At 41.4% G+C, this 19,266-nt stretch overlaps 2 protein-coding genes across 3 annotated transcripts; one reads left to right on the top strand and one right to left on the bottom strand.

The window, feature by feature from the left end:
* Positions 1–48: 48 nt before the first annotated feature.
* Positions 49–7,028, top strand: e2f5 (E2F transcription factor 5). 2 transcript variants are annotated; one of them, XM_048269425.1, is made up of 8 exons: positions 49–271; positions 1,889–1,998; positions 2,489–2,650; positions 3,093–3,195; positions 3,367–3,637; positions 4,487–4,618; positions 5,205–5,243; positions 6,270–7,028. In XM_048269425.1, exons 1-8 carry the CDS (start codon positions 269–271, stop codon positions 6,377–6,379), a joined length of 930 nt encoding a protein of 309 aa, XP_048125382.1. In that variant the 5' UTR covers positions 49–268; the 3' UTR covers positions 6,380–7,028. The 2 variants fall into 2 exon arrangements, with proteins under 2 accessions (XP_048125382.1, XP_048125293.1); XM_048269336.1 differs by lacking the exon at positions 49–271 and adding an exon at positions 294–562.
* A 1,901-nt stretch (positions 7,029–8,929) lies between these two features.
* On the bottom strand, positions 8,930–12,630 carry ackr4a (atypical chemokine receptor 4a). The gene is made up of 2 exons (XM_048269210.1): positions 12,492–12,630; positions 8,930–11,153 (listed from the first exon to the last, which is right to left on the bottom strand). The coding sequence occupies exon 2, from the start codon at positions 11,127–11,129 to the stop codon at positions 10,023–10,025; it is 1,107 nt and encodes a 368-aa protein (XP_048125167.1). The 5' UTR covers positions 11,130–11,153; positions 12,492–12,630; the 3' UTR covers positions 8,930–10,022.
* Positions 12,631–19,266: the final 6,636 nt, after the last annotated feature.

Below are 19,266 nucleotides of genomic sequence, written 5' to 3'. Positions count from 1 at the left end.
ATCATGTCTTGGATGTGTATTGTCTACTGTAACCTGTTCTGATGAGTGATTGTGTACATATATTCTGTATTGAATGTCTTTTACATTTCTCATGAAAACACCAGCAACCAGTTTTGTTTGTCTAGGAAAATGGGGACTACATCTTGCATGAAATAAAGTATATGGCCTGTCAAAAACTCGCAAGACCTTGGCAATCATTCACCGCTAACATGGCTGGCTGACTGGGACCATAGGCTGGGACAGGTGGTCAGGAGGGTTCTTGGTTGCCATGGTAATTGTAATCTAACGTCACTTCCTTTTATTTAAAACGCCTCGAGCCGCAAAGATTGCGGGTGTCTTCAAAGCCCTGAGGTAAATGCCTGCAGAGAGCTGAGGGGGTGAGTCTTCTTTCGAGTCAAAAATAAGTATACAATTAAAGACAATGTCCGAGGTAAATACCTCGACACGTCCGAAGTCAACGCCGAATGGATCAAGTCGGCATGAGAAAAGTTTGGGTCTCCTCACAATGAAGTTTGTGACATTACTGCAAGAAGCAAAGGACGGAATACTCGATTTGAAAGTGGTTAGTAATCTTAAAAATCCAATTGGATAATGTAACAGATTTAATTATTTCTTATCACATTTGGATTATTTTTGTCGTGAAAACCAAATGAATGTGTAGTGTTAATGTAACGTGACCAACATTTTGACATTCTCACAATGAAAGCACTGGCAGGACACAAAGGAGTTGGCAGTGAGTGAACTCAAATCAACGTTGCGTTAATGTCAAATGTCCATACAAATGTCTTCAAAAGGCCGAAGTGTCAGTATTACAGTGTAGTGATTATTGGTAACCTTCCTTCCAACTTTTCCATGAGAAGTGAAATGCGTTATGTTTGTTTTTGGGTCTTTGGAGTGCTGTGCTGTCTTGCTGATTACAAGCAGGTGCACTGATTTTGCTCCCACAGCCTCGACCTGCTGGCGCACCTCGCTATGCGAACGTTGTTAGCCTCGTTTTAATCATAGCGCTCGTTTGTTCATTAGCGTTTAGACTTTGTCTTTCGCTATTCGTCGTTTACGTTGATGTTTCATTTATCTGACCTTTTTTGCCAATTGAGTGCGTGGCACTGTTTCACATAACCTTGAATATGCACCATGCACTTCGATATGGTTCCCCATAAAGTTAACGTTGGTTTAGTTAACTCTGGTGGATCAGTTAACGTTGCTGATTGTTCCCAAGGAAGTTACCTTTAGTTGTCAGAAGATGTTCTCAGGTGGAATGGTTCATATATTTTAAATTTAATTTGTGAAAACTCGTGAGAATCGTCCTCTTCTGACAAACTAGGAAAACGTCAAATAAACTGTAAAGACAGTGGTGGAAGATTCGCTCTAAAAGTAACGTTAGTTACCTACTACAGTATATTCCAGTAATTCCTGCATTAACATTAAATAAAAGTAGAAATAAAATCTACTAAAAGTAAAAAACAAAAACACGTGGGAGTTTCAGAGTTGTATTATCCTTTGCGTAGGTTAACGTTAGATCACATCACACATGTAAAAATACTACAAAGAAACGTGGAAACCTCTATAATGTGTAATAGCATAACAATAAAAGATGTTAATATATGGTTGTGCAATTTGGAGTAAAACCGTGTTCACTGTTGAACACATTTTGACATATTTAGTCTTAAAAGTGTTAATAACTACAGCTAACTACAGCTGTCAAAACAGCTGTCAAACGAGTGTTTGGGACTGAAAAGTGCAATGCCCTCTGAGTGGAGTCCACCACATTTGCTAAAAATCCCTATTCCTTGCAGAGGCTATTTTTCTTTGGGCGATTTATTCATGTAACCTAGAATGGTTTAAATATGTTGCTGTGAAATGGTGATAATTTTGTATGTGGTGACAGGCAGCAGACACACTGGCAGTCAGGCAGAAAAGAAGGATCTATGACATTACAAATGTACTGGAAGGAGTGGGGCTCATTGAGAAGAGGACCAAAAACACCATTCAGTGGAAGTGAGTGGCATTCATAAAGGCACTGTGAAGTCGGATGCATATTACATACACTGCTCAAAAAAGTTAAGGGATCACTTACAGTTTTCCACAATTGTTAAAACACATTTTTTGAAACCTTCCACCCTTTTCTCCATTCTCAAACTACATTCACAGAATGTCTGACAGTTCTTGCAAAATGAAACACTCGCCTCAAAAGTTTTACTTGTGCTCAGAGCCAAACAGTGTCAGAGTACCGATCCAGTGTATGATTGAAGTGTTCCCTCAATTTTTTTGAGCAGTATAGTTACATAACTGACAGATATTACTTATTCTTTAACAGTCTGTACTTCATTATGTAGTCTAACATTACTATTTTTGCACCATATAGATATAGAACAAAAGACATGCAGAATCCCTTGCCATGACGTATACGATTTTATGCTTCCTTCTTCTCAGTAGCTAATGATGTTGCCTGACCACTGTATAATTTTTTGGTCTTCATCCTGACCAGAGGTGAGAAATCAGGATGCCAAACTCAAGAGATGCTTGATCAGGTGGATCAGCTGAAAGCCCAGATCCTAGAGCTGGAGATGAAGGAGTGTGAACTTGACCAGCAAGAGGCCTTAGTCCAGGAGTGCCTCAAAAATCTAAGCGAAGACCCCATAAACAGGAGATATCCTTTGCTAGACAGGAAAAGTTATAGTTAGGTATTTAACAGACTGTGGAAAAAGGCACAGCCCTGATGCTACCCACTGAAACTTTATTTTTTTTTTTTTAGGAGTCATATTTCATATTAGGAGTCATATTTCCATTTCAGAATATCATGTTTCAAAGCTGCACTGTGCAGGAAACAGGATTCTATGTGAAACAAAAGTAAGGGTTAAAAGGACTTTTAAACGACCCTGTGTTAAGTAGAAATGCAGGTCCTTCAGTCCATTGTTTCACAAATTATATGTTTAATATTTCATTCCACTTAGCTTGTCTGTCTTAACAGCTTGCTAACGTATGCATTTACCGGTCATACTAGTACCCCCCCCCCTGTTTTTCCAGTTTTTAACAGCAATTAATGCATGTTTTCACTGAAAGCTAAATTGTTCATCCTTAACCTGCCACACTTATAAATATGTGACCCATGAGGACATATGCGATTCATTCAGTGGAGACACCCTCCTGGCTGTTATGGCCCCCTCAGGAACAGAGCTAGCGGTTGCTGGACCGGTATGGAACTTCCATCTTCCATTTTTAAGAAATCTTCTGAGGGATCATTTTGTCTCGTGTGTGTGTGTGGCAAAAGTCAGCTGTGACACTTCATTGTTCATGCTCCTATGACCTGCTTCTTTTTTCTTTTTTTTTTTTAAATGTGTTGCATGAATCCTACCTCCAACCCAGGCTCAGACTGGCAAGAAGAGGTACCAGGTGAAGTTGCGGAGTCAGCTGGCTCCCATCCAGGTCCTTCTGATCAACAGGGAGTCCAGCGGGGCCAAGCCTGTGGTGTTCGCTGTCCCTCCCCCTGAGGACATCTCGGTGATGCCCACTCCCCCCAGCACCCCGGCAGGGCTCCAGAGGTGCTCGCTGGCACAGGCCGCCAGTCTGGAGCAGAGCCAGCTCAAGCCGAGGACCCACATCACGCCTTCCTCCTCTCCTCCAGACACGCATATGGGTAGAGTTCTCATCTCAGCACTACTTAAAGGTGCCATGTGTAAGAATTGAGGTAAAAATATCCAAAAAATTAGCTACACCAGTGGTTCTCAAACTGTGGTACGGGTACCACTGGTGGTACGCGAACTCACTAGTGGTACTCAGGGAGTCTCCAAGGTGTCTTTTCATAAAGACTTGACAACGCAAAACATGTACTTGAATTGGCCTATGCACCTATATTTTCATACCGGTTATAATGGTGGTACTTGGAGAGCCAATTGTTTTTGTGGGTGGTACTCATTGTGAAAAGTTTGAGAACCACTGAGCTACACGCATCAAAAGAATGAGAAGAAATAAGGGTGATGTCATTAAAAAAATGACAAGGTATAGTGCTGCATAGATATCAACCTGAATTAGCATGCTAAATTAATAGCCACAGCCCGACAGGTGTCATAATACCAGTTTCGGCCATGGGAGGCGGAATGCGGGCAACATAACCGCCAGCCAAACTGCAATACATGTTGATTGTTACTCTAGGGTAGACCAACTCAATTTCTGGATGTATACTGCCCCCATTTTATGGAATGTGGAGTATGAATAGATTTTTTGGCATTGGCATTTTGCCATTTTCATGTGGCATTTTGACATTACACATGGCACCTTTTAAGTCTTTGTTGTGTACTGAAGTGTATTGCTTATAATTTTGTCATGGCTGCAGTGGTCAGTATGAAAACTTAATATTTAGGTGAGTTTCAATTCAAAGCTAAACAAAAGATGATCAGGGATTGAATGAAAGCTGCCCCCTTGCCCCATTAAGATGTATTGTCCTGCACTCAGGAGCAGCTAATCAGTCTGTTATCTCTTGTTGAAGATTGTCACCCTGAGACTCCTGAGAGCCTAAGTCTCCTGGTGCAGGACTCCCTGGCTGGCTCGGACGGCCAGGTGCCCATGGAGGGGCCGGACCTGCAGTCAATCCTGGAGCAGATGAAGGAGGAGCGAGAGGGTGAGCGGCATTACACATCAGCTCAGCTCTGGAGCTTAGTAGCCTAGAAATCTAGACGCACCCTAACGGCAGCAAATTACATTTGCTTCCAGGGCTAGTCTAGCAACTCTCCGTTGGCTTGAGAGCTCGAAAAATTAAACTTCTATCAGGCCAATCGAATCGTGTATAGAGTCGTTAGGCGGGCTTAACATAATGATTGATGGCAGAGTTGCAACGGTTTGGCTTGAATTCCCTGCTACTTGAAAACAGAGAAGATGGATGTTGCTGTTGGCGAACAGTGTGACACAAGTTAAGCTTTTATTAAGTTGGCAAAAGTTTGAACTAGCCAACTAGCTCCGCTGGTGGAAAACGCATGACTCATAGCGCTGTCCTATTGCGTGCAGAGGGAATTTAAAAAGACAACCGATTATCCCGCCCCTCGGACTGGGCACTGCGAACGGTGAGTGCCCAGTCCCTACATTTTAATGTGGGTCTGGCTCGTCCGGCTACTCTGGAGCAGTTCCTTTGTCACATTCCTTCAGACATGACACCCCCCCTCCCTCCTTTTTTAAATGGTGTTACAGTCAACGTTTCCTTTTGTCTCTAGGTGTTGCTGATCTCATAGATGAACTGATGTCATCTGATGGTAGGCTCTTTTTTTTTCTTAAAATAAATATTGATAGCACCTGGTTGTTTTCATTTGTATGCTGGGGAAAAGAGAACCAAATGCATTTTCGGTTTCCATCAAATCCTGGTAAAATAAGTTAACACGAGTAAGTCACTGTTTGATAAGGGTAACCTACATTTATTTGAATGTTTTGGTTTTGCTGGCTTTGCTGATAGCTTTTGGGTGCACTTGTCTTTTATTTTCTTTTTTAACCCAAGCCTTGTGTGGTGGCCTAGATTTAATTTGAACTCAAGCTGCTGTTTCTGCCTATAATCTGAGCATGTTTGTTGTGGTAGGTCTATCCAAATCCAAATTCACTTTACATCTATAACTAGCCAGGTTTCTTGACCCTTTATTCATACGTCAATTTGCCAAATTCTGACAGGCTTCATTAGGTTATTGACACTTCTATATCTGAAACTGATTGAAATACTGTAGTATTCCAACAGACATTATGGGTTCTTGAACGGCCAAAATCTGAACCAGACTATGACTTTGACCCACATTTAACTCCGTTATTAACCGTAATGTTCATCATGCTGTTTTTATGAGAGGTAGAGACTACATTGAGACAATTGCATGAAGTCTAAAGATCCTGTTTGCGTAGGGAGTGATTTCAGTGCTGCAGGATGAGTCTCAGGTGCACTAGAGAGTGAATGCCCTCTGATGATTGTTTCAGAATTAATGAATATCTGCTTTTCTATGTATCTACTTTTTCAGACTTGAATTCAAATGAATGAATTCAGGATTTATTTGAGTAGTTTTCTTTGCTTGATATGCTGAATAGTCTAACTACTCAGTGTCTAGCCACAGTTGACATGTTATCTGTCAAGGTCGATAATACAGTACGATTGTTTACGCTTTGGTGAAAGCCTTCCAGCGTTATGAGTAAAACAAAAAAACAGGAAACACAACCATAAAAGATGCCAAGATGATGGTAGCAATTTGATGTAAAGTAACAGTGTTTGATGAACAATGATTTGACTCCTTTCTTCTCTTCTGCAGTGTTCCCTCTGCTACGCCTCTCGCCCAACCCAGGAGTGGATTACAGCTTCAGCCTAGATGACAGCGAGGCCGCCTGTGATCTGTTTGATGTGCACATCCTTAATTATTGATTAAGTGCGTCTGCATCTTTAGGCTGCTCAATCAACACAGTGTCTGTGTACCTTCTGGTGAGCCAAGGTAATTATTTAAGCCCATTGTGAATGTCTCCCTATACACTGTACATTGAGTTAATGAACACTGGCAACACCGAGACAGTGGTAAATTTTACCTGCCACACGCCTCCCGCAATCCTCTGCTCCTTATGATCATTACTATTATTATTACTGTAAGGTTGAAAATGTGCACGTTCTCAGACAGCCACCTAGTGGCATAACAAGCTCTTAATGTCTTGGTGCTGACAGGATATCATGAGGACAGCAGGCATGGTTTTATGTTACCCAGACAGTTTGCACAGTGCTCAGGGATGACTGACAAGGTGTTTTTTTTTTTTTTTTTTATTTTTATTATTATTATTATTATTATTATTATTATTGAGGACTTGAGCTGAGTGCTGAGTGGGTTGGAGTCGGATATCTTTGATTCTGTAGATATCTAGCCAGTGGTTGGGTGTTGCCATGTTATTCTTCCCTATAGAGTATATGGCAGAATACTTATTACTACACTATTTTTGCCAGGGACAATGAAGCTTGAGATAATTTATGGTGCCTGAAGTCAGGTGTTGCTCCTTAATTATTGTTATCTAGTGTTTTCTCATGGAAGAGCACCTAAAAAAATAGTAATCACAAAGGTAGCTTGGTGAGCAAGATTCTGAAGCATACAGTATGATTGCCCAGATTGTGGTAAGTGAATATACTGATATATTCACACTGGATTAATATTAATAGGAATACTATTAAATGTGCCAATTTCAGAAATTCATATAGTATGAAAGGAAAGCCAGACATTGGTATTTATGTTTTTGACCGCAGTTCCGGTACTAATGTGACACTGCCATTTTTGTGAAGACATTTTTGTTGTTCTCTAATTATTTATAGTTATTTGTAAGTTTGTGTTTCTTAACATACAGATTGCTATTTTGTACCTAAAAATATATAGTTCTCCTTTGAAGGATGACTCTAAAACGGTAACTGCCTTTGATAATCTGCCTTGATTGGTAAAAGAGTGCCTTTTGTATACCTCTTAGTTTGTCACATATCTGTTCTTCTTTAAAACAAATCAGTACAGTTATCTATTTTTGTTCAGTTTATTTTTTACATACCTGTACAACCAAAGTTTGGTATTAAAAGAAAACTACTGCCTTCATTTCTGCTTCATTATTGGTTAAATGAGTATGAATATCAATCACTAAGTGTATAATCATAGCATCACTCAGGCACTTGTGTTTCAAATCGCCATTTAGTTTTCCTATCAATGTTGACAGTTCCGTTTGTTGCAAAAACTGCATTTCTATGTTCAAACACTAGAGGGAGGCCATGTGTTGTATATAGATTGACGAATAGGATTATCTGGAGCAAATTTGACATTATTCGTATACACCATGTCCATATATTAAGCAAAAAATATGTGCACAATAGAAGTTAAGCCTTCCATGTGCAGCAGCTCAACTGGGTCCTAGGGTCAGACACAGACAGTTAGAATGCATGGTTCTACTGTGCCATGCCCATGAGGGGGGGTTGTGTACAAGTGCACTGAACCAGTTATTCCAGTAAATCTCAGCAATTACCCCACCAGATGCTGCCTGTTTGAAGATAAGGCTGAAAAGAGTGCTAGAAAAGGGGAAACAAACAAGAGTGCTGGAAAAGGGGAAACAATTTGTAACTAAATAACTTTGATGCCTTAAGACCTTATGAAATGGGTTATACAAAATCAAAGGTGCACAACAGTGTAAGAATTTTACTTAGAATGTTTTGCAGTTTGTCTAAAGATGGTTTCTGTTCTGATATTTTGGTCACCTACATTTTTAAATGTTTTGTATAATATTTGAGGATGTAACACATCAGATCAGTTCCTTACTAAGTTGAAGTTTTCTCTGAAAAGTAGCAGATATCGTCCTCTCTTCCCTCTCTTACCATTTGATATTATAAACCAGATGTGTAATTGCAGTGTGTACCAAGTTTTGTAGCTGACTGTCCCCCTAAAATCCTAAATATTTAGGCTGTGCTTTGAGATGAGTGTGCTGATTGCTGGGCGGTAATGTCTTTGCACAAACCATAAGGTTTAAGGGGGATGATGTGATGAGCCCATTAGTTGATTTCTGACCGCTGAATCTAAATTGTTATCTCAACACATGGATGTTGACCTGAAGTTTTAAGAGTGGAATTGCAAAAATAGTTTTGAACCACAGTAACTTCATCTTACTGATCCTGGATGTTACTCATTCCATCAAAAAGCTAAGCAACAGTAAAAAAAATGCTCCTATCTGACACATCAGTTGCATGTGTGCCCACAGCACAGCATGGATTTGTTTTGCTTCAAAACTTAACAGCATTCCTGGGGTAAAATTTCTGCATCGTGGGGTGTTGGAATTCAATATGCATATTGGTGTAGGAATTCAATATGCATATGAATACAGCAAAATGGATGTAACCTAGGCAGAAATTCATGGACTGATTTTTGCCCTGGCCCTTTTCCCAAGATAAGCAATGCCAAGACACAGCTATTTCTTGCAACCTTTATTCCATGAGGTGCATATAAAATGAAGCCTGTTGTAGTAAAGGAAGGCAACCAGTTATGTTTTGTCATGAAGATTCCTATTAATATTAAAGAAACACTATATGCAACGGTATGCTAGTTTTGAGATATAATTGTGCTTTTTATCAGGAAATTAGATGTGATACTTTCAAATTTGTTGTGACATGATATGGTCATGTTCGTGATCACTGGTAAAAACATGTTGTTCTCAACAGCTATTTAGCATGTGCAGGAAGAAGTCCTGTCTTCCGGGCCAAAATGTGGAAGTGTGAAAGATAAGCTGTCTCGGCACATTTCCAGTTCTGTCCATTCTCTAGGCCTTTGGATTTCTGAGAGAAAAGAGGGGTGGGGTGAAGCACAACATGGAACTGGTGGGTTTCAGATGACCGCAACAAAACCAGTTAGGCCAAATCCCTTATCACAGCCAGGCTGCTGCATATGACTGCAAAGCTTACCTTCAAACTCCCAAACATCAACTGAACCAGTAAGACATTACTTAAAACATTCATTATGACTTCAGCCGAAAACCATCCGTGACAACAATATAAACAATAAGATTAAGTCCAGCAGGCATCTCCGTTACATCTGGGTTTTACCGATAAATAGCACTGAATGATATGTTTGAACAGATGTTCATGATTCAGTTTTTTCCTCAAACGATACACATGAAGTTCTGTCATATTTAGTGCACATGTAACATGCAGATTATAGGTCTTATTTAGAATATCAGTGTTCATATACAGTATATTAACTTAAGTAGTTTCACCAGTAATGCATCAATTGCAGTGCTTATAACACATGCATGAGATTGAATAAGCCCTATAAAATGTGGATAGATTGTGAACACATACATTTTTATCTCCAAGTCGTTCAATGTATGTAACATTTTTTAAAACTCTTATCAGTGACCTCCACAACATTGTCCCTCAATTTTCCCTTAGGTGGAACCTTTATCAGCTCTCTTTCTCTCTGACTCACTCTTCCTCACCAAGCACTAATGCTCTCCTACATGCGTACGATCTTCTCAGTCATTCCCTTACATCATCCATTCCCTCCCACTGTTCAGATAGAGAATGTGCTGGTGTCCTGGGACCCTGCCTGGGAATTTAAGTCCATGTCCACTCCCTGTTCCTCAGTCTCGCCAGAGCCTCTCCTCCTCCTCCTCCTCCTGCTCCTCTCTCCGAAGCCCTTGGCAAGCTTTAGCACGCGCTGTCGGAAGGATGACCCAATGAAGGCGTACAGGACTGGGTTGAGGCAGCAGTGGGTCAGAGCCAGGCTCTCTGTGATCTGTGCGGTTTGATCCAGGGCTTTGCTCATGCCGCAGTCGGTCACCAGCGCGTATGCAGTGTCCATGGCCCGAACGAGCTTCACCACGTTGTAGGGCAGCTGTGTGACGACAAACACCCCCACGACAGCCAGCAGCACTCGGATGACCTTCCACTTGCGACTCCTTCTCTCCAGAGGCAGTCCCCCCATGGTGCACAGCACACGCGAGTAGCAGAACAGCATCACGGTCAGGGGGAGAAGGAAGCCCAGCAGCACCTCGGCCACCTCCAGACTGGCCCGGGCCACGGGGGCCATTTCGTTGGAGTAGACGGCCAGGCAGGCCTTCCTTCCGCTGACAGTGACGATCACAGTGGAGAACACCAAGTCCGGCACGCCAAGCATGAAGGCGGTGGCCCAGCAAAGCAGGCACACTCTGCTGGAGTAGTTGGGCTTGAAGACCCGGCCCATGCCCCGGTCCCGGCCCACGGGCGTGATGGCCAGGTAGCGGTCAACACTGATGCAGGCAAGCAGCAGCATGCTGCAGGTGAAGTTGATGGTGTAGAGAGCCGAGACCATCTTGCAAAGTTCCGGCCCCACTTGCCAGCCCCGGACGGCGTCCACGGCCCAAAAGGGCAGTGTGAACAGCAGCAGCAGGTCAGCCACAGCCAGGTGCACCACGAACGCATCGGTCATGGTCCTCAGGCGCTTGTGGTATGCGTACACAGCCACCACCATCGCGTTGCCTGCCACCCCGACCACGAGCGAAAGGGAGTAGACAACCGGCAGGAAGACACCGCCAAAGGAGCGCACGTCATCCTTCTCGCACACGGTGTGGTAGTCGTCGTAGTCGACGCTGTAGTTGTCGCTAACGTTCTCATGGTCGTAGTCGTAATCGTCCGCCATTATTTTGCCCAATTTATCAGGGTTCTGCAGTGCAAGAGCAAGTCAAGTCAAGGTCAGCAGCTCAGACCACGCATCCTGAGTGTAAACATTTCAAATTCCTGAGAGGGACCACAAGCCTACAAGTCTACTTAATGAGTATGTGGGGGTCTGGACCTTGTAAACAGGAATTTATGAGGTGAACCATTAAATAAACATAGAAGATGAACAACTGATTAAACAAGTGCTGTTCATGGCTGTTTACTGCTGTTTCTGGGTCATTTTGTCTTCAGAAAGCTATGAGTAACATTTCCTTATGTTGAGCAATGCAAACCTTACAGTTTAAATAAATAAATAACTAAATTACAGTTACTAATCAGAATATATTATACAGATTTGATCTGAGTTGTTTCTTTTCAGATAAACATGTCAAAATGTTGTTAGCCGTATTTTTGCCAGTTACACAATTACATTTTTAGGTAGCTAGTAATCTGTAATATATAACCTACTTCATTTCAAAAGTAACCTTCATCACCCTGCAAATAGCACATAAGGCAAAAGATATGTGTGAAGAAATAGGAAAATCTAGGAATGTTGTGATGCTGTGTAGTTCAGAGTATCAACAGTTAAAATGTTTTTTCCAGTTGCACAAGTAAATCTGCAAAGTAAATAACCATAACCAAAAATTGTGATTGAAACCTTCCTAGCAACCAGAACTTGTAAATGGACAAATTAGTCTGGTATTGTTTCTGTGATTTCTAGCAGACATTTGGCTCTACAGATTCATGCGCACATGTGGCTTCCAGAGTGTTCTGAGCCAACAGCATGGAAAGAGCTTTTTTATCATTGCCAGCATTCCCACCCAGCAGAAATACGAAACAGAGCCGTGTTTCCCCAAGCGAATCACGGCACCACTTCCACCACCACCGACCAAAAGGAACATCAGTTCCACAGATGTAGATGTCGGCTTTGCTTAACTTCAGCTATACAGTCCCTGAGTAGTCAGTGTCCTTTACCGTGAGCACATAACTCTGTGTTAAATATCTTGGCAGTTTATAACTTGTATATCTCCCAGATACTGGCCCCTGATGGGCTTATTGAGCGGACATGCTGAAAGGGCTGACAGATGTGAATACTAGAGACACAGCGCTTCTGTTTGTAAGTGCTTGCAACAGATTACTGTTAATTATTACTTTAGATGGATTTATGTGATGCGCGCCAACATTTATTTACTGATTTGGAATAAAACCATTACCTCGATACCCTGACTCGACTTTTCTTTTTTTTTTTAACGTCTTAAATTCCAAGCTTTCAAAATTTCTGCTGTTGAAGTAAGTATATGGCAAGTTTGTGTACTGTAAGTGTGTGCTGGATGCAATCTCCTACCTTTTTGACTTCTGCTGGTCCTGGTATGTTCTCTTCTCAGACTGTCATTCCTGCACCTTTTAATACTGATGTCCAGGAGATGGTGGATGTGTGTGTGTGTGTGTGTGTGTGCACGCACGTATCTGAGCGAGAGAGAGAGAGAGAGAGAGAGGCATTGGGTGGAGTTTAGTTTGTGGTGACAACCCAGAATGCACATGCATTAAACAAAATAAGACATTCAAAAGCACATGTCCGGATTCCAGTTTAAGGCCTTTAGGGGAAGGTGGTTCACTGGTTGTTTTTATGTAATCGTGGGTACTTACATAACTTTAACAGCAGGTGATCATAAAATAACGACCGAGCGTAACAAAGTTCTAATTTATGACAGGAAAAACATGAAGTCATCAAATATAAAAGGGTGTTACACATTCATTATATCTGCCCCCACTCCCCCTTTATATTTCCATTTGTCTAACTCTCGTCTACTCTCTGTCTCAACTCCATTTTTACACATACTTAAAAAACAAACAAACAAACAGGCTCTTTGGATAAACTAAGAACATATGGACACAGAGCACATGGTGTTTTTTTTTTCCCCTCAAATGATTAAAGGACCAAGAACAAAACTTTTCCACCAAGGTCTTTCTAACCATGAGAAGAAATTAATTATACACTTAAGTCATCTGTTTTAATTTATTTTCTCACTCTGTCATTTAAAAAAAAACAGTTGGTGTCTTATCCAGGTGACTAACAGGATACAGATCAGTTTCAGGTCAGTTCATGTTGGAAAGGGGCATGTACCATTCCTTGATCATATCAGCTTTATGGGAACTTAATCTTTTTAATCTTTCTACTGAAAACTTTGCTGCATCAAGTGGTGAATTTTCCTGCTGAGTGTTTTTTTCCATTTTACATGGCGCAGGATTTGCAGTGGCTTTGTAAATATTTCCAGTTGTGTTCTTTTCAAAATATCAAGCATGTAGCTCCACCCAAAACACATGGTACACGAGCACGAGGAGGAATTGTGCTTGCATTTTTTTCGAGACCTCAACATTTAGCAGGCTAAACAACCGCTCAGGCTCATCTCAAAAACATATTTGAAGCATGAGTCACATATGGGTTTATCACAGTGTACTTTAGACCTACCCAAGTTTTTTTTTTTTTTTTTTTTTTTTTATTATTTGCAAACATCATTGACATTACAGAAAATGCAACACTACGACATGCACATGAATACTACATACGACAAACAGACGTACATTACATAAACACATACTGTAACTTAACAAGACATCACATTGACTTGGCTTCCACAAACATAACACAACATAACATTAATAACAGAAAGGCTAAGGATGATTTCGTCCAGGATGATTACAGATATGATTATCAGGGATGAAATTGATGACCCGGAATGAAAAGAAGGGGGATGGGGGGGGTGCGGATGGTAGCTCTAAGAGTGTGAATGAGGTGGTGTTGGGATGGGGTGGGGATGGGGGTGAGGGGTAGTGAGTATGTGAGGATGTATGTGTGTGTGTGTGTGTGTGTGTGTGTGCATATGTATAAGGCTGGTTTGCTGTTGGGCCAGGAGGAGAGAAGCTGGAACATAGAGAGGGGGAGAGGGGAGGGTTTCAGAAGAGGAGTTGTAATTATTCTATTAATGATAAGTATAATAATAGGAATAACTGATTGCCTGGTTGATTGCCTGACTGATTGCCAACCTGGGCACCCATTAATGGCCACAGTTCCACCCAGCCCCTGCAGTTATACTGCGACGAGCTGACAGGGGAGGACCTGCGTGCCACCCATCGCCTCAGGCCCCAGCATATGCACACATCCCCACTACCACGACCAACCACACCTCGCCCCAGACCTTCACCCAACACGCCACTCTTGACCTAAATATGTACAGTATGTGAATGGCTAGGTTGAGGGATCTATCTAGAATGTAGCATTAAAGAAGTGGGCATGCATGGTGAATATCTGTCAGGATTTCCCCATGCACACCACACTTACCCTGTGTAAGATGTATGCCTCAACAATGTGTGCATTAAAATAAGTGAGGCATGCAGATAGACACCTGATGAGGCATCTACCTGCACTCCACTCTTACCCTAGCCTGTTTTGTAGTTTTTGTTTATGTATGTCACCTAACATGTAGTGCGATTAAAAGAGAGTAAAAGCGTGCTGTGTGCTTCCAGGACAAAGGCGTGTGCATGAGCGTATGAGGAGGGTGCACACCGGGGGCCCAGGGCCAATAGATAACCCACAGGACCCAACCAATGCCAAAACCACACAGCGACCCGCCAGGACCGAGTCTCCCAAGCCATCCAATGGGGCCCGGCAGAATAACGATGGGAGAGGCAGAGAGAAAGAGTGAAATTAGTAAAGTTATCAGAGAATGTAAATAAAAGGGGAGGGAAAGAAGGGGATGCTATTTATATTACTACTACTACTACTAATAATAATAATAATAATAACAATAATAATAGTTCAGCTACCCTCCCTGCCTAGTGTTCGATGATATGTGTATCTGTTGATGAAGTGTGTTATGATCGTGTGGAGATGGAACTCAGGCAAAGAGGGTCAGGACTGTAAGTAGGTGATAAAGGGGTACCAAGGAGAGGTTGTATCCTGAGTATTGATTAAGTTTGTAGTTGATAGGTTTTCTAATGATATATAGTCTGTTAACAAGTTTTTCCAATGAGTGATGTGAGCTTTTTTCTTAGATTTCCAGTTCATGAGGATTGTTTTCTTGGCGATAGTCAGCTACCAGTAGTGTTTATTGCGGAGTTGCTTAAATTGACTGTGGATGTATCACCAAGTATGCATAAGGAAGGGGATGCTGGGATGTGACAGCCAAAGATGGAAGAGAGATTTTGTGACACTCACCCAGAAGTGGTTGATTGGAGTGCAATGCCAAAAACCGCATGAATGTATGTATCTGGGTTATTTTGTGTGCAGTGAGTGCAAAGATCCGAGCCAAACCCCATTTTTGCCAATTTATGTGCAGTGAAGTGGAATCTGTGAAGAACCTTGTATTGTATTAGTTGTAGATTACTATTCTTTGTCATGAGGTAGATGTTTTTGCACATTTTGGTCCAGAAGTCGGCACCGGGAGTAATTGATAAGTCTGATTCCCATTTGTGATATGGCAGGCCAATTGTTTTTTCTGAACAAGATATAATTTTGTAAATTTGGGAGAGTATTTTTTTTGGGAGAGGGAATATTAAGCAGCTCTGAGATTGGTGGGGAATGTCAAGGTTAGCTGTCTGGATGTTAATTTTTTCCTAGGATAGATGATTTAATTTGCAGGTATTGTAAGAAGTGTTTACTCTCGATGCCGTGCTTCTGGACCAAACAGGAAAATGAGGCCAGATTATTGTCTTGAAGAATGTGTTGAAGGTGAGTGATGCCCTTTCCCATCCATGTGTGAAAGTTAAGTGTTTTTTTATTGACGGTGAAATCTGGGTTATTCCAAATCAAAGTGCGAATTGATGGTGCTATAGGTGAATCAGTGATGTGGTAGAATCTCCACCAGGCTGTCAGAGTAGCTGAAATTGTTGGGGCTTTGAAGGATGGATGTTTTTTGACCGACTGACTGCAGAAAGGGAGATCTGAGATTTTAATTTCTTTACAGATTGTTTGTTCTAGGTCTAACCAGGTGTTGTCTGAGGGGTGGGGTGTAGCCATTTGTGGATGAAGTGGAGCTGGTTGGCCAGGGCATAGTGCTGGAAGTGTGGGGCCTCTAGTCCTCCCATTGCTTTTGGTTTTGGAGAGTGGCGAGTTTGATCCTTGGGGTCTTATCTTTCCAGTAGAATTTAGTGATTAATGAATCGAGAGACTTAAACCAGAGGGTGGTGGGCTGGGTTGGAATCATAGAGAATAGATAGTTTATTTTGGGCAGTATTGTCATTTTGATTACTGAGATTCTGCCCATGATGGATAATGGGAGGTTCTTCCAGCGTTGAAGGTCATCATCTATTGAAGTGAGTAGGGGAATAATTTAGGCTAAATAAGTCTGACAGCCTGGGGGAGACTTTTATCCCTAAGTAAGTGATATAGTTAGTGCAGAGTGGGATAGGTGAAGAGTTGGCTGTCACATCCCAGCTGTTGGGATGTAATGGGAGAACTGCAGATTTATTCCAATTGATTGAGTATTCAGAAATTTTAGAGAATGTGTCAATGAGTTTGATGGTTTCTTCTACTGATGTTGTGGGGTCTTGAAGAAAGAGAAGAATGTCGTCAGCATAAAGGCTGATTTTGTGATGCATATATGGAGTCTGGACACCTTTGATGAGGGGGTTCTGACGGATGGCAGCTGCTAGGGGTTCAATGAAGATTGTAAATAGTGAGGGGAGAGTGGGCACCCTGTCTAGTTCCCCGGTGAAGAGTGAAACTTTGTGATGTTAGTCCATTGGTGATTACTGTGGCTGAAGGAGAGGTATATAGAAGTTTAATCCAGTTAATGAGCGACTCCCGAAGCCAAACCCCCTAATGTGGAAAACAGGAAATTCCAGTTCACCCTATCAAAAGCTTTTTCTCGTCCAGAGTTGCTATGATGGTATTATCTTGAAAATTTGTAGAGTGATACATTATATTTAACAGTCTGCGGGTGTTGGTGGATGAAATTCTACCTTTAATGAAGCCTGTTTGGTCTGGGTGGATAATGGATGGGGTGACCTCTGCTAATCTGTGTGCTAGCATTTTTGCGATTATCTTATTGTCCACATTGAGGAGAGAAATTGGTCGGTAGCTGGATGGCAATGTTGGGTCCTTATTGGGCTTGAGGAGCAGTGAAATTGAGGCTGTGGTGGAACTAGTTGGAAAGGCGTCCTTTCTGTTTTGATTCATTAATCATTCTGATGAAAAGTGGAGCTAAGATGGTCCAAAATTGTTTGTAGAACTCAGCAGGAAAGCCATCGGACCTGGTGCTTTATTATCGGGCATCTGTTTCAGAGCATCAAACAGTTCTTGTTGAGTTATAGGTGATTCTAGGTTTTTTATTTCGGTCTCATTGAGTTGTGGTAATTCGATGCTGTTTAGGAGTCTATGAATTCCTGGTTGGGGTTTATTTCTGAAGAATATAGTTTATTGTAAAACTGGTAAAAAACATGATTTATTTCTTCAGGTGAGCTGGTTAGCTTCCCTGCTGAGTTCTTTATGACCGGGATTGTTGATTTTTTCTTTGTTACGTTGGATTTGATTTGCTAAGTATTTACCTGATTTATTGCTATGGTGGAAGTTTTCCTGCCTTAGGCGGTGAATCATAAATTGAGTGTGTTTATTGAGTATTTCATTGAGTTTGAATTTATGTTTCCTAAGTTTTGCCTGTGTTTCTTCAGTTGGGTTGCTTGCATTGGTTTCTTCTAACTGTTTAATTTTATTGTTGAGTTCTACTTCCTGTTCTTTTTCCTCTTTTTTTTTGTATACTGAATATGAGATGATTCTTCCTCTGAGTACTGCTTTTCCTGTTTCCCACAGAAGGGAAGGAGATGATTCAGGGGAGCCGTTCATTTCTAGAAAGAATGCCTCTCTCCCAACAAAACTGATGAAATTTGGGTCTTGTAAGAGGGATGTATTAAAAGCGCCATTTGCTAATTGGTGGCTGTTGGTTCGTTATGTTCCATTTAATTGTAACTGGGGCATGATAAGCTAATGACTATGGGATGAATAGTTGAATCAGAGATATTTTTCATTATAGAGTTGCTGGTTAGAAAATAATCAATACGGGAATAGGAGTGGTGGACGGAGAGAAAAAAGTAGCATTTGGAGTCTGGGTGCTGAAGCCGCCAACAATCGCCAAGGCCAGAATCGCTCATGAACTGTTTTATTGTTTTTGTGGATTGCCAGATTCGTTTGCTTTTAGAGTGATCAGATCTGTCAAATGTGGGGTCTAACACTGTATTAAAATTAAGCCTGCAATTATGATGGGACAGCCCGATAGAGTTGAGATGGAGGTGAAGAGGTTCTGAAAGAAAACTGGGTTGTCTGTATTAGGGCCATAAACATTAACAATTGTTACAGGGGTATTGTGAATTGAGATGTTTATGATGACAAAACGTCCTTCTGGGTCTGTGATGGTGGCGTTATGGATGAATGAGATTCTTTTGTTAATCAGAATGCAAACTCCCCTTTGTTTTGTATTGTAATGAGATGAGAAAATGTGATTGAATTGTCTTGATTTGATGCGGGTGTAGTCTAATTCTGAGAGATGAGTTTCTTGTAGGAGACATATGTCAGCTTTTAAACTATCCAAATGATTTAAGATTTTCAGCCTCTTTGCCTGAGATCCAATCCCACGGATGTTCCAGGTCAGGAATGTAAGTGTTACCATGTTGTGATTGTACAGTTATGAAAATGTTTGATAAGGTGGGTATTGTGTGTGTGAGAGTGTGTGCAGGTGTCAGTTAGATAGGAGAGGGGAAGGGGGTGGAGGAATAGGTGTGTAATGTGGTGTGCGAATGAGATGTAAAGGGTAGGGGCTGAGAAGAATATAGAGCATAAAGAGGTAGGAATTTGGTTCTGGAGTGGTGACAGCATGAACATTTCCTGTTTAGCATTGAAAACATACAGATCATAATTTGACTTTAGCCTATAGACATAATAAACAAAACAGACAGGACACACAAGCAAACATGTATAGACAAAACACCATGAATAACATTAAACATTGAGAGAGCAAAAGAGAATGGGTGGGTAGGGGAGCAAAAGGAATGAAACATAAGAAGAGAGAAGAGAGAGGTGATCCAAGCATCAGTAGGCAGTGGGTTAGAGAGTTGAGGGGTGACAATGT

Source organism: Alosa alosa, chromosome 1 (assembly GCF_017589495.1).
Source record: "Alosa alosa isolate M-15738 ecotype Scorff River chromosome 1, AALO_Geno_1.1, whole genome shotgun sequence".
NCBI classification, from domain to species: domain Eukaryota; kingdom Metazoa; phylum Chordata; class Actinopteri; order Clupeiformes; family Clupeidae; genus Alosa; species Alosa alosa.
Note: the sequence above shows the minus strand (reverse complement) of the source record. Positions and strands in the feature narration are given on the sequence as shown.